The 18979-nt window shown below is 38.4% G+C and overlaps 1 protein-coding gene across 2 annotated transcripts in view; it reads left to right on the top strand.

The window, feature by feature from the left end:
- The window catches only part of RALGAPB (Ral GTPase activating protein non-catalytic subunit beta), an 84849-nt gene extending 65912 nt beyond the window's left edge, over positions 1–18937 (top strand). For both annotated transcript variants that reach the window (XM_010975244.3, XM_010975243.3), the window contains exons 23-30: positions 1847–2005; positions 5114–5279; positions 7706–7828; positions 9086–9222; positions 10935–11043; positions 11838–11916; positions 14206–14354; positions 14818–18937. In XM_010975244.3, coding sequence (XP_010973546.2) covers positions 1847–2005; positions 5114–5279; positions 7706–7828; positions 9086–9222; positions 10935–11043; positions 11838–11916; positions 14206–14354; positions 14818–15011 — 1116 coding nt within the window. In that variant the 3' untranslated portion in view covers positions 15012–18937. The remainder of the gene's footprint in view (positions 1–1846; positions 2006–5113; positions 5280–7705; positions 7829–9085; positions 9223–10934; positions 11044–11837; positions 11917–14205; positions 14355–14817) is intronic.
- The last annotated feature ends 42 nt before the right edge of the window (positions 18938–18979 follow it).

Genomic DNA, 18979 nt, shown 5'->3' with positions numbered 1-18979 from the left:
CCTAGGTAATAGGATTTCTAATTAAACAACCAGAGGAGAATCAGTAGACTATTTAAAGTAAATGAAAGTTTAGATCACTACACATGAAGTACAAATATTAATAACTATCTATAGCTGTAATATCCAGTTTAAAAATGATAGGAAAAAAACCTCACTTACAACTGTGATATTGACAAAAATTATCCTAACAAAATGTGTTACGAAAAACACAGACCTAGAGGAAAAAAGTTATTAAGAGATATAAAATATGTGCATGTTATGTTCTTGAATTAGATCATCCAGAAGAACAAGCTGATGAGACAGCTTACTTAAAAAAGAAGAAAAATGAGGAGCGTTTGTCCTATAAGGTGTATTACAGCATGCTGCAGGTCTGCAATTCCTTATCCACGATTTCAAAGTGAAAAATGAAAACCAGAAGTTTTCTGTATGTTTGTAGAAAATTCATTTAGTGGCAAAATAAGACCTGAATTGACATGAGGCTATTTGTAGTCTTTACTTACTTTATAGTGTGAATACTCTTCTGTTTGACTGCAGAAATAGTAATGTCTTTGATTGTAGGGTGTTACCTTAACCCTTATCAGGAGTGTTATGTAATAGTCTAGAAGACCAGGCTCATACTCCTTGCTAATGTAGAAAAGTGATCCTTACCATCGTGAAAAATACCATGGATGGCAAAACCTGTTGGGCAAGATCAAATCTCAAGATAAGGGATTAGGAGAAAACAAAACAAAAAATGCATTAAAAGTTAATAGACTTCTTTTTTAAAGCATTTTTAGGTTTGCAGAACCTAAATTTGAGTAGAAAGTACTGAGTTCCCATATACCCTGTCTTCCCCCACACACATAGTTTCTCCTTTTGTAACCTCTTGCATTGTTGAGATACATTTGTAACAACTGATGAACCAATGTCTACTCATTATTAACTGAAGTCCATAGTTTACATTAGAGTTCAATCTGTGTTGTACAGTTCTGTGGGTTTTGACAAATGTATGATGACGTGTGTCCACCATTGTAGCATTATACAGAATAGTTTCACTATTCACTGAAATCCACTGTAGTCTTCCTAGTCATGCCTCCCTCTCTACTTCCCCCAACCCCTGACAACCACTGATCTTTTACTGTCTCCACAGTTTTGCCTTTTCCAGAATGTGTTATAGTTGGAATCATATAGTATATAGCCTCTTCAAATTGGCTTCTTTCGCATAGCAATTTGTGTTTAAGTTTCCTCCATGTCTTTTGTGACTTGACTACTCATTTCTTTTTATCATTAAGTAATATTCCATTATATGGATGTGTCACAGTCTTTTTATCCATTCACCTACAGAAGGACATCTTGGTTGCTTCCAAGTTGTAGCAGTTATGAATAAAGCTGCTGTGAACGTTTGTGTGCAGGTTTTTGTGTAGACATATGTTTTGAATTCAGATGGGTAAATACCAAGTTGTGCGATTGCTGCATCGTATGGTAAAACTATGTTTAGCTTTGTGAGAAATTGCCAGAACTCCTTCCAATGTGGCTGTACTACTTTGCATTTCCACCAGCAATGAATAAGAAAAAAATACATCTGATTTTTTTTCTAGAAAGCATGATATATTACAGAGAAAATAGGGTTTTAAATTATACACGTAGTATGATTTTAACTGTCTTTAACAAAAAAAGGCAAATGAAAGAATGTAAGGAAGTACACAAGAATGTTAAATAGTTTCTGTAGTTTGAGATTATGGATGTGCTTATTCCTGCCACTTTATAATTTTTTTAACTTAATGTTTATTAAACCATTAGTAACTATTGCTTTTATAATTAGATAGTGAAAAGAGGTAATTTTTATCCTTTCTTCCTTCGGTGGTAGGAACCTGCAAATAGTCGTCTACCTCCTCACCTTATTGCACTTGATTCTACGATACCTGGATTTTTTGATGACATTGGGTATCTGGATCTCTTGCCATGTCGTCCCTTTGACACAGTTTTTATTTTCTATATGAAGCCAGGTCAGAAAACAAACCAGGAGGTAAGATTTCTGAATTTGGGGGGTAATTTTTTTATGCTGTAAATTAAAAAAATTTAACATGGCTTGCACTTATCCAAGGTGGGAAATGAATTTTTCTTGATGCGTAAAGACTTGTAAACCAGATTTAAAACTGAGTTAATGAAAACTGTGATGCTTAGAGTCCTGAGTTTTGACTCTCAGTGAATGTGATTTAGAGAAGAGTTGTAGTATGTCTTTCTTCCCCTTAAGGAATTCAGATTCATAAGACAAAAAAAAAAAAAAAAAAAAAAAACTAAAATAACAAAAAGCTAAAGCTAGGCCTAATTGCATAGCAATAACTATTTACTGAACATCTTCCCTGTGGCTCACTCAGCATGCCTGGGTATAGAAGTAACAGTCTTTCCTCTTGAGGAGCTCACTTTCCAGGTAATTTCACAAGCAAATAATTTCAGTTGCAGCATGCATAGTGGGAAAATAGTATCTCAAATAAAGTAAAGGACAAAAACAGAAGACTAAGAGAAACATAGCTGTATACTCCTAACAGACTAGGAGAAGAATAAAGATAAATATAAGATAGGTGAGAATGGTAAACTGAGAGCAGATGGCAGGAGAGTGAAGTGTCTATTGGAGATGAGTAGTTGGAACATGGAACAGGCAGGTAGTTAACCAACTATGACTAGAAAAGGGCTAAAGGAAGGTTTGTAAAATATAGTCTGTATTCAGATGTGTAGGGCACGATGACAATATGATCTTAGAATTTTACTGTAATCGTTGTAAGACCATTAGCTAATTAAATTGAGCACACTTTAAGAAATTTGCCAGTATAACAAAATATTTATTTATATAAGAAGCACTGTTTCAAATTACTGGTGAACTACCAGAAAAGGAGAGAGTTGTTCTCATTTCATGCTACTGATTCAATAAATATTTACTAAGTGTCTGCTGTCAGTTAGGTGCCAGGGTAGTAGTGGTAAACAAGATCTAGAGGGTTTCTGGCCTCCTAGAACTACTAGCTAGAGGGGAAGACAGATGATTAAATAAGCAACGGCAGTAAAATGTGCTAATAGGAACATGTTATAGAAGCCATTTCACAAAAACCTAACCTGGTCTGAAGAAGACGTCCTGGAGGAAAAGAGTTCTAAGCTAGTGTTTGAGGTATACACTGACAGTAGGTAAAAAGGTAGAGGCAGGTTGTTACCAACCAAGCCATTGCATGTGTAAAGGCCCTAGAGCTGAGAGAGACTTTCATCTTCATGGAATTCATTATGGGTTCCAGTTTCCTTGGAGTTTAGGAGAATGTGGGCTGCTGGTAGACAGAGATGAGACAGAGTCAAATTTGGTGGGAGATCCTCATTAGTGAATTAGTGGATTAATTGCAGGGGTTGAGGATCTATTTTGAAGGAAGTCTAATGCATGGTTCTTATGAGAATAATGGGGCCATTTTTCTCCTATGTGTAGAAGAAGACACAAACCCTTGAGGTAATTCTTACAGCAGTTCAGTTTCGTTAGCTTTCTAGGGACTGAGGGTGAATAGAAAACAATAAGATTCTCTGAGGCCTCCTTTAGAGTGGCTGAGACCTGCCTTCCCCAGCCACATGGTAGATTTAGATTAATCTCTAGCTGCCAGCCACGGGTGTACAAGTTGAATTTGACTGACTTATCACATCGTGACTAAATTTTCAGAAATCGTTTAAATTTCACTTCTTTTTTTTTTCTTTAATAGAGGTACTGGGGATTGAACCCAGGACCTCCTGTATGCTAAACGTGTACTCTACCACTGAGTTATACCCATCCCCTCTAAAAAGTTCACTTCTGAATAAAAGTTTTAATTGAAAGAAGACTAGAACTGGCTGTCAAATCAGTTTCCTGGCACTTATAAGAATATGAAGGGATATGGGTGAACTAAATAGGTACACTTCTAAAGAGAAGTATTTAAGAGATGGTGGCCTGGCAGTGATACCCAGTGTATTGAGAAGTAATAGATGTAACACCCCATATTTTGACTTTATTAGGCCTCCGGATGGTCTTGCCATAGATTAGCATTGTATGAACTACATCAGTGATCTGTGGACTGGCTGCATCACAATTGTTTTGGGGAGCTTTTAAAAATAGTGATTCCAGGGTCCTATCTCTACTGATTCTGATGTAGAAGTTCTGGAGTGGGCTAAGAGAATCTTATGTTTAAGAAATTCCTCAGGTGATTTTTATATGCTACCCCTCTTCCCATTTCATTTTTTAATTTGTAGAGGATTTCTTATTTTCCTTCCTTTAGCATAAGGTTTTCAGCAGCAGCACTCTTGCTATTTTTGGCCGGATAATTCCTTGTTATGGGAGCTGTTTTATAAAAATAGAACATTTAGCAGCATCTTTGGCCTCTGCTCACTAGGTACCATCAGCAGTTGTGATATCAAAATGTCTCCAGACATTGCCACATATCCCCTGGAGAGCAGAATCACCCCCATGAGAGCCACTGTTTAAGAACAAGGGACTTTTCTTTCTCAGCTAGTAAAAAGCCCAGGAATGAAATTTGGCACTTGGTAAAGAGTAGGGAATCTTCTGGTCACTTCATTTTTTTTCTGGAATGGTCGCATTCTCTTCTTTGGACTAAGAGAAGGATGTTTTCTCACTCATTTATTAATTATACTGTATCTTCACTGAATTTTTAATAGATTAGTACTTTTTATAGCATTTGTCAAGGTTTGTAAGTAAATATTCACATACTTAAGTAATGTCTTTCACTAATCAGACCCTGTGAAGGCAAGAATCTAGTGTTTTTGTTTACTTTTAGTAAACATGTCTGGTTCAATAACTGTTTTGTTAGGGAGGGAGCTAAGGGCTTTACTTGCATTTTCTCACTTAATCTTCACAACCATCACTATTACTCCTGCTTTATAGATGAAGAAACTGAAACAGTGAGGTTAAAAAACTTATCCAAGGCCCAGCTGGGATTTGAACCCCAAACTATCTAACTCGGAAGCATGCATGTTTAACTGCAGTGACGTAGTCCTTATTTTATTCTGAGCTTGGACTTGATTTGTCAGATACTTCAAAGCAACAATTTTTATGAAGGTTATTTTGATATGCTCTTTTGTTTCCTTCATTATGGCTGATGATTGGTATGTATTTCAGATTTTAAGGAATGTGGAGTCTTCCAGAAATGTTCAGCCACATTTCCTAGAATTTTTGCTCTCCCTTGGTTGGTCAGTAGATGTGGGCAGACACCCTGGTTGGACTGGCCATGTTTCTACCAGTTGGTCTATTAACAGTTGTGATGATGGTGAAGGATCTGAACAAGGTAAAACTCATATGGTCACTTCTGTTTTCTAGTTCTGTTACTCTTGATTTCTCCCCTTTACTATGAGTTTGTAGTCTTACTAAAAAAAACACAGTTATAGAATGGAAAAATCTCCTTCCTGTAATCCTCACAGGAGGTTGCTTGATAATCATTTGTATACTCTTCCAGACATTTTCTGTGTATACAGGGAAAAGTTATATGTGTGTATATATAAATGAACATATACATTATATACATACCTAATGATAGAGTTAATTAATATAAAATTAATGGCTTAATTATCACAAGGTTAATAAATTTCTTTTTTGTAGTGTGAGTGAACAAATTCTGTTTTCTGTAACAATATTATAATCAGTTTAGGTTATCTATAGCAAACAATACAGCTTCCTAACAAGTGTATTTTTATAGATTCTGTGGCTATCATTAAAGGTTATATTCTTGAGATATTATATAAAAACCTTTGTAGTAAATGGCTAACTATCTCTGAGAGATTCACGCCTGTCTCTGCAATTCCTCCCGAGGAACTATAATCAGGATAGTGAGTACCAGAGCAAGTATAAATTTAAATTTAAGGTCCTTACCCCACCTGGCTAGCACTCTTTGTTCCAAGGGCTCTTGAAATCACTGGAAAGTTAATAATACCTCTCTGAAGTGGGTAATGCCTGTATGTCCAGTGATTTGAATTAGCAGAGTTCATCTGTCAACCAGATTATACTCTCTCAAGGTTTCCTATTAAATAACATTGTGGCTTGTGACTTGTTGTTTTTCCTACTTTCAGCCAAGGTTGAATCAAAGTATTTGAGGATATGCTCTAATTTTAATTTCTGTATATCATTTAATATGTAATTGAGTATATTTATAGACTAAATTCTCATAAGCAGAATTGATAAAGGATTTGTACATTTTTCAGCTAGATAAATGTATCAGTTAGATGCTTAAGGTTGCAATTAACAGAAAACCTGACCCAAACTGGCTTAGATTTTGAAGGTCATTTATTGCCTCATATAACTGAAAATTCCAGAGATTAGTGTTCATTTTTGTTGTCATTTGATTAGCACTCCTGTTCTTTTTCTCTGCAGTTTCCCTTTAGCTCTGTTCTCCATATGTTAGCTTTGTCCCAGCGTGGCTTCTCTCATAGTGCAAAAATGTAGTGCCAGGCCTTACGTTCACTTACTATACTAGTCTGAGGAGGAGAGATTAGCTGGGTCTCAGAACCTCCCTGCTCCCCAGATTTGACATACACAGTGATTAGACCACCCTGAACTTACTGCTGTAGCAAGACAGATGGAATGACCGTGATAGGTATAAACAAGGCAGAGCTAGTGTAAAGGGTCAGTCCCGCCCACACTTCATGCCTGCTACAGAGGGGAGGGCGGAGTGGGTGTTGGGGCAGGAACCGCATTGTCCACTACAGTAGATACAAGTGCCTTCCCAGCATCTAAACTGGGAGTCGATTAACCACGGCCCATGCCTATTTTTGTAAATAAAGTTTTATTGGGTCTCAGCCACCCTTGTTTATGTATTATCTGACTGCTTTCATGCTACAGTGGCAGACTTGAGAAGTCGTGGCAGAGACAGACACGGCATACAAAGCCTTACTTACTGTCTGATCCTTTGCAGAGAAAGTTTACTAACCTCTGGTCTAAACTTCCTGTTTGTCACATCCTCACCAAATTAGGTATCCTCTGATCTGTTAGGTGAGGAATATTCTATTTTTAATTATGGTTAGGTTTCAGCATCTTCTCTCATTTTTGTTTCTTCCTTGAGGACTACTTGTTCACTTCCTCTTCCCAGTTTTTTGTCACGTTGTTGGTCTTTTATGTATGACTGGTGGAACACTGTTCATTTTAAAGAAGAACTATACTGGCTTTCGGGAGTGTTACTTTTGTTGATTCAATCTTGCGGGCTTAGAGCAGATACTATTACTAAGACTGCCTGCACATTTTCATATTGTATCACTGGTCACTGGGGAAAGTGAAACAGAAGCAAAGCTGAGGAGCAGCAGCAAGAGCCCAGGGACTGAAATGCCTTGAAAGCGAGAGCACGCACCCAGCAGCACCTTCCCCGGCTCCCTTCAGGAGACAGGGCGTGGTGGTCTTCTCCTGTCTGACTACTGTTCCCGCTTCCAAAAAGACCGTTCCCTAAATCTGCTGCATACAGATGAGCTAAAGGTCCTGCTAATTAATCAGTGGTCTGATTTAGAGTAGTTTCAGAAACTATAAAATTAAGATTTTTATGATTTAAATTTAGTGTAAAGACATTTAATGAACATTTATAGTTTATTCTTCTAACGCACTGACTGGTTCTTGTTGGAAATGTATCTTCTATTTATTATCACTTTATTAACCAGTTAAAGTTCTGTGAAGCAGGATGATACTGGTTTTTCCCACTTTTTAGAGCAGTGATGCAGTGTTTCTCCTTCCTAGATGAAGTGATCTCCTCTGAAGACGTTGGGGCTAGCATTTTCAATGGACAGAAGAAGGTGCTGTATTATGCCGACGCCCTTACAGAAATAGCTTTTGTGGTTCCTTCTCCTGTGGAGTCATTAAGTAAGAGCATTTTTTGGTATGGGGCTGTTTTTTTTGTGTGGAACTAATTTTGTATTCACTGGTTTGTGCAGTATTGTTGCATTGGGAGAGATTCTCCCAAGTCATCGAAGACATTCTTCAGCTTCTAAGGCCTGTTAGCTTTTAGATTATGTAGAGGTATGGGCTATTAGCTCCTCTTAACTAAAGGAAGGTAGTTAAAGACAAGCAGACTGACCCTCTACTCTAATGATAATTTTTAAATAGCAAAGGAGATCCACTTCAACCCTTTTTTTTTTGTTTTTCTTTAATCTAATTAACCAATACATAGAAGCCCTGTTTTCCAGTTTATTCATTTTCCCTGATTATGAGTAAGCTCCCACCTACTTCTCTGTTTCCACATGAGAACCTTTATATGGAACCCCAGAGAATCCTGCAATTGGAAGGCTCTCATGATGGCATCTGGGTGATCTAACACCAAGGAGGAGAAACGTCAGCCTAGAAAAAATGGTGGTCAAGTCTGTTCTTCTCAAGGATCAGGAGTGATCATTACTTCTCAGTCTGAATTCTTAGTCTTATTTTGCCTAGAACTTTTGCATCTTGCAAATTAAGCTCATTTCTTTGTGCATGACCAGGCAGTAGGTGGAAAACTTCACCTTCTTCATCGAGACCATCTGTAGGATACAGTGCTACACATCACACTTTCACAGTTTCATCTCTAGGCTGATGAGTTTTCCTGTGTCCTACCTTGGCAGCCTCCTAACTTTTATACTTGGATTCTTGATTTTGCAGTCTAGGCCCCTCACCGTCTCTTACTCTGGGGCAAATCGTGTTCCTGCCGGGAGGGGTCTTACATGGTATACGTCAGTGTCTTAGCAGCTGTTTGCCTTCATGTCGAGGCTGCACTCTCCCACCTTAAATCCAGAGGCCAGGCCCCATCTGTCCTCTGTGGACTGAGTCCCTGCCTGATGTCTCTGGCCCAGCTTGTTTGCACCAACCCAGTCGAGCAGGAGCCAGCAAACTGTGGCACACAGGCAAATTCAGAACACTAAGAATGGGTTTCGCATGTTTAAAGCATTGTAAATAAAATACAAAGAAGAGTAGGCAACAGAGACCTGACGTATCACCTGATCCTTTACAGGAGAAGTTTGCCCACCCTTGCTCTGGAAGCAGTACTTCGCTTAAGTGATTTAGGTTGGATTATTAGCAGAATTAGTTTAATAAATGCTTTTGCTGTAAAGAAGTAGTTGGTATTGTAATTATTTTTTCTTTACCCCATAGCTGATTCATTGGAAAGTAACATCTCAGATCAAGACAGTGATTCAAATATGGATCTTATGCCAGGAATTCTGAAACAGCCATCCCTAACACTTGAGCTTTTCCCTAATCATACAGACAATCTTAATTCCTCACAGAGGGTAAGTCACTTTGTTCATATATCTCCAAAAACTTTTAGTGAAATGGGAGTAATTGTAGAATCATGCCTGAAAAGCTTTTAACTTTAACCCAAAGAGGAATTATAGCAGTACTGATTCATTAGTAGCTTAACTTTTTAAAATCAAATTCTCATGATTTTTCATTCTAAAACAGCCTTTGTTGTTTTCCTTGATTTAGCCTTTCTGGTTCCATGCTTGCTTCTCTCAGTCATTCCTTCTCAAGCCTAGGTTTCTTTTTGGTTTTTATTTGGTCCCTGAAGTATCCACTAAAGGTACAGCACTTACCATGACTTCACAGCATTAATCATGCAACGTTGAACTTAAGTCTGACAACGTGCAGATGATAGGGTCCATCCAGGGAGACACCGAGAGACAGCTCAGTGCATGAATAAACACTCTGAGTGAGGCAACACAGCAGCTACTAGAAGAAGAGAGTGCTTTGCTTTTATACTTTTTTCTCACCTTATCAATAGATGTTGTATCTCTGTGTTTCCCCTCATGTTACCGCTTAATCCTTACTGGAAAGTGACCGAGTAAGTGATAGCTTGAGAACAAGATCAGGTCATAGGTGTGAGAAGAGTGATTTAGAGCAAATAATAAAATAGACAAAAGACGTGTAAACTTTCTGAAGACATTCTTCCATTATACAGGATTTTAATTTGGCCCTTTCCACACTTAAAATTATTTTTAACATAAGTATATGTTTAAAAGAATATGGGAGAGGTTCATCTTGAAAATTGACTTAAGAAGAAAAATTTGAGTTGTATAAAACTCTTTCAAGTAGACTGATTATGAAAATCATGAGTTGCTATATTTAAAAAGGTTTCACAGAATGCAGCTTGGAGAAGAACAAGTCAGGTAATGCAGAATTTTCGTCAGCTCTAGTAGTCAGTGACCGGCTGCCCTTGTACTCATCTTCTGAATGCCAGCGGCGTTGTAAGTAGAAGGGAACGTCCTCAGCCTGAAACAGAGCTATACTAGAAACCTACAGCTGACATTAAATACCTGCACATTGTTCTGCAAGCTTTCCTCCTGAATGGAGGCAAGGATGTCTGCTCTCACCCTTCTGTGCAACATGATAATGGAGATTTTATGCAGGGAAACAAAAAGAAAATGCATGAAGATTGGTTATTCCTTAAAATCCAAAGAATGACAACTCTTAAAGCACCATGTTTTTATTTACCACATACTTCACAGACTACTAACGAATTAAAAGAAGAAAAATCTATGACTATCTCCGTAGATACAGGAAAAGCAGTTGACAACAATTCAGCACTGAAAGAATCACAAGCAAAGCCACGGTGTTGCTGTGATGGAAGAAGCCTCCTGCTTTCTGGCTATAGAGAGAGACTCAGATCGTGTTAAATACTGTTTAAAACCTTGCACACAAACTTAATTTTTATTAATGTCAATTATAATTGTTCAATATTCCTTACTTTTTTTTCATTTGAAGATTTTAGGCCTTCATTTCCTTGTTCTAGGTTGAGACTTGATAAACAGAGAAGCCAAAGAAGGGCTTTTTTGCAAATATATTTTATACTTTTTTCTAGAAGTGATTTCCTGTGGCCTGATACTTTCCTGTGGCCTGATACTGTCACTGGGCAGCTTGATGAATGTGTGGTTGTAGTTTTAGTAAGTGAGTTTTTTTGTTTTTTGTTTTTTGTCTCTCATCTGCTTTTCTCTGCCTCATATAGCTCAGTCCCAGTTCCAGAATGAAGAGGCTGCCTCAGGGTCGCCCTGTGCCTCCCCTTGGACCTGAGACAAGAGTTTCTGTAGTCTGGGTGGAACGCTATGATGATATAGGTATTGTATAAGGACTTTGTCCAAAAATAAGATCACAGTAGGATGACAGTCACTTGCTAAATGTTTAAAGGGAGTGGCAGTATAGGCTCGGTATGGTGGCCAAGAGCTGGGACTGGAGTCCAGCAAGCCTGGATTTCATTAAGCCTTAGGTCACTCAGCTGTTAAGTGGAGATACTCCTGGCACTTATTTCATAGTTGTGAAGATTTGATGGGACTCAAATCTTTGGATACCAAGCCTTTAGCTCTTCTTGGTATGACAGCTACTAGTTTGTTGCCTCTTGGTCCCACTGCATGTAGCTCCCAGTCATCCCAGGACCTCTGGAAAGGGGAAGGGGGAGCACTTCCTTCACCCTCTTTCCACAGACCCTACTGTCTAGTTTTAGTATAAAGATTAATTTGTCCTTAGGGATTCTTCTGTGAATAAGTTTCTCATGATTTTTATGTAAGCTCCATAAGAACATTAAAAATGCATGTTTATCCTAGAATCTCATCCAGCTCAGAGTTTGTAGGAAAAGTGTGATAGTTGCTTTCCAACCCTTCTAAAGCCCTTTCCAAGCCCTCAAAGACTGTAGATGATGTTTTCTGAAAACCCTTTTCTTTAGATGAACTTAAACATGTCTTGAGAGAGAATTATTTTTTAATTTGTGAGGAATTGTTAGGATTACATATTTTAGGGTAGCACAGTCCGTGTATTTGTTGCCCACTGTGTGGAGAGATTAGGAAATTAGATTTCCTGTTATTTGTTTGGGAAATAGGAAGGAATTATTGATTGTAATGCTATTATTTTCTTCCAGAAAACTTTCCCCTCTCAGACCTGATGACAGAAATCAGTACTGGCGTGGAAACTACTGCAAATAGTAGCACTTCTCTGAGGTACACTCTTACTTGCTTAAAGTTTATCAGGGCTGTCTTTAAGCATAGGGAAACTTGGTTTGTTTTTTTTTAATAATATGTTGATTGCAGTTTAATTAAGAAATAAAGACTTTAATGAAACAAAAGGGATAAAGGCAATAAGAAGTAAACATAATAAGGAAAACAGAATCAAAGAAAGAAGTTTTTAGATAAATGAAGGTGATCAAATTAGCAAGGATTTTTAAATGGCATAGTGGTTAATTGATGTTTTACATAATCTGAGGCAAAAAGATGGAAAAGTAGAGGCAATTAAGTGTTAATGAAGACTGATAATAGAGTAGCAATATTTGATAGAAAAAATGGGGTTAAATTGGTCAAAAAAATTTTGGATAGATAGTTAAAGTATCCTCATCACATGAGCTATTTAATGGAAAAAGTATTTCTAAGTAAAATGTAATACTAAATTTATTGTGAAATTGAGATTTTTGTTTTAGCTGCTCATGCATGAAAAGGATAAACACAGTATAATATATATATATAAAAATATATTTTTACTAAGAATAGTAAAAATGTATCTGTACAGGAAGTTTTTTGCTTGCTTGTCTTTGGTTTAAACAAATAATTTATGTCAAGCTAAACTTGATGTTTTAACTTTGAGTAAGTTCCTTCTATTTACATGGTCTGGTTTTATTGTATATAAGATGAATTTAGTCTAGCACTGTTAGATTATTGTAGAAATGAAGTCAGTAAAGATGGTTTATTTTAACATTATCATATTAAATTTCTAGAATAGGGCAAGTCATTCTTGAAACTTCCATGTTTTTTATGCTGAAGTATTTTAAAGCAAATTACACATTTTCTGGCATTCTATGTACATCAGTATGCATCTCTAAAAACTAAGAATACTTTTCAAATAGACAAAGATAACATTATCATAATAATAAAGTTAGTACAACCGTTCCTTAATTTCATCTAGAAGCCAGTTCATATTAAGATCTCTCCATTTTCCCTAAACTATTCTTTATAGCTGGTTTGTTTAAACAAGCATCCATTTCAGGGCCTTGCATCTGGTGTTAATTCCTTCGGGCTCTTAATCTAAAACAGCCCTGTTTTTCTTTTTTTCCTCCATGACACTGTCTTGCTGAAGAGAAAGAATAGTTTTCATGAGGTGGACTTTCCTAGAACTAGTTTGGAAGAGAACTTTTAAGTGTCTTGTACTGTATCTGTTGTTGTTTTAATCTTTTTTAGGTCAGAAGTTCTAATATGATTAGACTGTAAAACTTTTATTTTCTTAGCAGATTAGAAAAGTTCAGAATTTGTCTTGGGGACAGAATTAGTATACGATTGATTTTCAGTAAACGTCTTGAAAAATTGACTGTTGCTTTGGCCAAAGTCACTTTACCTATTTAGAAAGAAAGTTCAATGTGTTGCAAAACAAAAATAAAAACCCCCAAATCCTGACACATAGCATCGAAGAGTAACACGGGTACCTCTAGATACCTTAGCATATCCCCAGCACACAGTGTGTAACTCAGTCTTCTAAAGGTATGGGTGCTGACTCTGACACCTGTTACCCGTCCAGGGGCTTTGAGGGCTTTGGCTGTGCAAAGATTCAGCCGTTTATCACCTCTGCTGAGAACACTTGCAACTAATCCTTCCAACATCCTGTCCCAACCCCTGAAAAAAAAAAATTATATCAGGGATTCTTACGCTGGGCCTAAGCTTTAATCCCACTTCTGATCTGAGGTGCCAGCAGTGACTGTGGTGGAATTCCCTGGCCTCTGGTCAGCCCTCCTTTTGTTCCCTACAAGGAGAAAGGATCCAAGTGAAAGTCCCATAGCTGATTGCTAGATTGATAGCTCTCCACAATACATTTTTCTGGCCTTCCATTCCACCCTGTGTCTCCAGTGCTTTTCTAAGCACATTTTTTAAGCCCTTTTTGGGGTCAGCTTAAAAGGCCCAACCCCAGGGGGAAGGTATAGCTCAGTGGTAGAGTGCATGTTTAGCATGTACGAAGCCCTGGATTCAATCCCCAGTACCGCCATTTGAAAAAGTATATAAATAAATAAATCTGATTACCCCCCTGCCAAAAAAAAAGAATTAAAAAGCCCAACCCCAGCGATGCACAGAGTCAGGGTGTTGGTAGGGGGGCTTCAACTGGGCTCCCAGAAAGAGGATTGTGAGCAGACTGACCACTTGGCTCTTCTCAAACACAGAGCAGTAAGTCCCTTTGGTATTCTTACGTTACACGTGGGGAACCTCAACTCTTGAATATCTGGGGTAAAAAGAGTTCTCTTTTCTTGTCTTAAGATCTACTACTCTTGAAAAAGAAGTTCCTGTCATCTTCATCCACCCTTTAAACACTGGATTATTCCGGATAAAAATTCAAGGAGCCACTGGAAAATTTAACATGGTCATCCCTCTTGTGGATGGCATGATTGTCAGTAGGCGAGCGCTCGGTAAGCTTCCTGTGTGGCTGAAGGGTTGAGGTTTCTTTTTTTTCTTTAACATTTTTATGAACCAAAAAGAAGTAGAAATAAGGAAGTGGTGATCCTACTTAATAGGTCCCGCATGTAGAAAATGCTGTGGCTCTTGTTAAAAACGAAGCACTGTGTTTAACCTAGCAAGTATGAGTAGAACTGTAATTCACAAACTTCCATTATTGGAAAATGAATATAGTTGTTTGTAATCCAGGGCAGGAAATGGGTTGTCAGACCAGATTTTGATACTGTTTTTCCTTGTCATTGGGTCTTCTAACAGCTTTATCTTAGTAGATTTCTGTTTTTCTCTCTGAGGATGGGGAGTTTTGCAAATGGAATGAAATAGTTTGAGTTCGCAGAGAATAGTTTGCTTGACTACTGGTAGTTTACTAGCTGACTGGTTATTCACCAGATTTTGATTTTAAAACTCTCTGTTTTTAAGGTTTTCTGGTGAGGCAGACTGTAATTAATATTTGTAGAAGAAAGAGACTGGAGAGTGACTCCTACAGTCCACCACATGTGCGCCGGAAACAGAAAATCACCGACATTGTCAACAAGTACCGGAACAAGCAGTTGGAGCCAGAGTTTTATACTTCACTTTTTCAGGAGGTTGGACTCAAGAACTGCAGTTCTTAGACCACTGTCTGTCTAGGACTATTGTACTCCAGTTTGGGGCTATAATATCAAAGTAAAACAATTTGATAGGTGATCACTGTAAAAAATAAAACAAATCACTCCCCAAGAGCTTACTGTTTAATCACCAGAATAGAGGAAACATTATAAACCCATTTGAGAGGAGATTTTCGGCTTTCTAGTGGAATGGGCTCCCAGACACAATCATATTCCTGCTGGTAATGATGATATACATTTTAGCCATAAACTTTCTTTTAAAAGTGACAATTTTAGTTAAATATAAGCCTTTTGAGGAGAAAGGCTTTTATGCATCTCAGTTAAACACGTGCATTGGTAGTTTCGAATTTGCAAATAAGAAGTTGAAGATAGTTTTATACCTCACCTTTTAGGAGGTTGTATTCAGAAGTAAAATCTGTCTCAGAATATTCCAGGACATTTAAAGACTCATGTTGATAGCATGGAGGAGAAGAAAAGAAATCTTAACTTTCTGCCCATTCGTAGGTCCATTTGTCATCCACCTGTCAAACTGACGGAAAAGAACGTAAATGTTTTTTGCTCTGATAAGAAGTCTGACATTAAAATATTTCATAGTTTCTCTCCACATTTCAAAAGGTTATCATTCTCATCACTGCAAAGGTCTGTCTGCAGGCCTCAGTTTCTGGGCAGCCCAGGAACAGATCTGAAACAGAAGCATGGCCCTTTCCTTTAATGGGGATACATGTGGAGTTCGTGGAGTTAAAAGTTACAAGACAGTAGTGATGCCTCCCCTCTCTCCATTATTGTCTAGCTCAGTGACATAATGACAGGTTAACCATTTGCAATTGCTTGGTAATTTCTTGGTTAAATATTAAGAAATATAAATTCACAACTAAGGTTGAACATTATTTAGTTTCATGCATTGTCTCTTATTTAAGGACCAAGCAGGAAACTGCAGTAGTTTATGAAGGATTCTAATTTGGGGTTCAGGAAATAGCCTCTCAGCGCTACTAATTCAGATCTCTCCCAGAGAGCTACTGGATTTCATCATAATTGACAAACGTTAGTGACCACCTCCTTGGGTGGCTGCTTTTAGAAATGGCTGTTGTCAAATTTTCTGGACTTTGCCAGCTGAAGGCACAACAAATCCCTGCCCGGGTTTTTGAAATACTTCTGTTACCTCGCTGCTACTTTTCTGCCAGGGATAAATGTTTTGAGGTGGCCAAACCCAGAACATCCTTACAAGGATTCCTGTTACAGTGCTAGAGTGTACACTGCTCGTTCCTTCTACTCTTATGTGCTTTCTACTTTATTGAGATTGTTTTATGTTTATGTTAAGAAACTAAGTGACATTTGAAAGTCCAAAGAGGAGTGATCACAGTTGTATAAGGGGTGATTTCCCATTTAAACTCTGGTGTTGGTAGACTCTGTAGGTCAGGCCTACAATGGTCTGTTGGGTTTGATGTTTGGTAGTTTAATTAGAGGGTGGGGGATAGTATAGGACCCAATTCCCTGTGCGGATATTTCTATTCCAGAAGTATATATTTTGTCATCTATGAGCAAGAAATGTGGGCATAGCAGCTCTGGGTTTTAAGTTTGCCGTACCTTTTTCTTCATGTTTGTTTTAAGCTCAGGTAAAGGTAACCTCCTCCTTCTATGACTCCAATTTCCATTCAGGGTATAATATTATTCAATAATCGATTTTCTTCTTAATCTGGGCAATAAATTGATGTTTCCAGATGGTATCATGGGAGATGGGGATATATGATAAAGATCAGCAAGTTCTGTCCTAAAAATGTGTTAGTAGCTCAGCAGGTGTAAGGTGAGGTCTAACAACTTTCATGGGAATTCCAGATTGACGTTTCACGGGAAAAATGGGCCCTTGTTCTCATGGACCTGGACAAAGGCGGCTATAAATTGATGTGTAACTTACAACATTCCATAGGTTAAAAATAACTGTTGTAGGAATACCGCCTCAGTGTGACTCTTCAGACAACACTGCTGTCAGCAAAATGAACAGTGGTGTGATTAGGGGAGGGCTTCCTGATGCCTCAGTTTGCTCTAATTTCTGGCATATCTTTGTACTTCTAATGGCTTTGATAAATCAGTGAACAACTGTGTTGAATACAGTTGTGATCTGGAAGACTTTGTGGTCTCCCAAGGAAGGAGGGATGGATTTAGGGCTGTGCAGCTCCCAAAGGCATGGAACCCTAGTGTGTACAGCACAGATAGAACGTGGGGTACCCAGACCTCATCCAGAGCTGGTTCCGGATGCTCAAGAGTACATCTACCTAAAAAGGGAGTGTGGTGAGGACGCTTGGACCTTTCACTAGTATTGGGTTTGAGTTCACGGTTGCTAAGTTCTTTAACTGCCTTTGTAAAAAATCACTTTGAGTAGAATAATGCCAGAGGAGCATATTTAGTCCCTAGTAACAATCTTCAGTGTCCACTTGATAAATTTGCTAACATAGGCTCATAACCTTCAGGGGGAAGCCAGAACCACTTTGATCTTTGGCTTAAACAGTTAAGTTGCTGCATGTGACAGATGCTCCAGGGCGTGGATGAGCGTGGCCTTTGGTGACAAGGAAGGAAAGCATTACGCAAGGGACAGAGGCAGGTGGTCTCACAGTTCCTTCTCACACTGGGGGATGGGGGCTCTCTCCTCTCTGACGGGACCACTGAGGACAGTGAGGAGGGCTTTTGCTTTTTCTTGTTCAGCGGGCTCTCTTGTCCAGTGCTTCCCCCTCAGACCCTCCATCCTGCCCATTGGCCCTTTGACAGTAGTTACCTGGTGGGTTGACCCCCTCCTGTCGTGGCAATATATACACCACACACATACATGCTTTTCTCCATTTCCAGGTCCTCAGGTCCCCTGAGGCAGCCCATTCTCCTCTGGACTCATTTTGAAAGCAAAATACCTACATCTTTGGCCTGTAATGTCAGTTGCCTACAGGCTATGTGTGTGAGGCCTTCATGAGTGGTTACTTTCTGCATACGCTGAGGAAGCATTCGTCAAGTTCTGCAGAGTGATTTTTAGAGAGGCATAGACTCTCTAAAGTGTATTTATTTTTATTGGAAGGAAATTTATTGGAACTTTACCCAAAGAAAATGGGAGTCAGACTTGCTCAAAGACCTGTTTTGTAGTAGATGGTAGGAAATACATCGGAGGTAATTTGACACTCCCGCCGGTAGTTCTCCATTCACCGTTTTAAAACCCATTCAGGTTATATCTTCGCAAAAAGAGTTGATTTATATGTTTACATGAAACGGTAAGTTGCATTAGATGGTCTGTTTTAAGGATTTCCATGACAGCCTCTTTTCCTGAGTTGGAGAGATCGGAGGCGGTCCACCCGTTCAGTGTGGAATCAAACTGTAGGTTCTCAGTAGCTGAAGAAGCCATGTACTGTATAGTGTTTTCTCAGAGTATCAATTCATGTTTTTCAGATGCTTTTCTTTCTTCTTCTTTTTTTTTTTAATGGTGAGGGAAAGGTATAATTTGGGATTCCACAGTGCCTTGCATACAGTAGGCGCCCAATAAATATTTGTTGAAGCAAACCAAGTTTCCCAAGTCCTTGTCTCTTGCAGTGACCAAGAACATCTTTCTCCTCCGAAGGGCTTGGCAGTTGTGGCTAAAAAAAAAAAAACAGTATCATTATTTGCTTGAAATCATATACACAATTTGTATGAATTTTGGTATGTTGCCAAGACATGATCTTTTTCTTATTGTATTTTCTGTAAATATTTCTGGCACTGACCTGTAAAGTAAAGGCGAAATGTAAATACGAAGGTGTCCCATGTACCCTTGCCTCCTGTGTTTCCTCCTGGTCGGTTAGGGAAGAAGGCCCAGAGGCTTGTTTGTATTTATGCAGATCCTTTGTCCAGAAGAAACCCCATGGAATATTGAATGTAATACATTTAGTCAATTAAATTTTAAGGAGATTCTTATCTAACAATGTCTTGTGTGCTTTTGGTTAGCGGGCTAGGGGTTTGACTCT

This window comes from Camelus dromedarius, chromosome 18, assembly GCF_036321535.1.
Source record: "Camelus dromedarius isolate mCamDro1 chromosome 18, mCamDro1.pat, whole genome shotgun sequence".
Taxonomy (NCBI): Eukaryota; Metazoa; Chordata; class Mammalia; order Artiodactyla; family Camelidae; genus Camelus; species Camelus dromedarius.
This window is presented reverse-complemented; position numbering and strand designations above follow the sequence as displayed.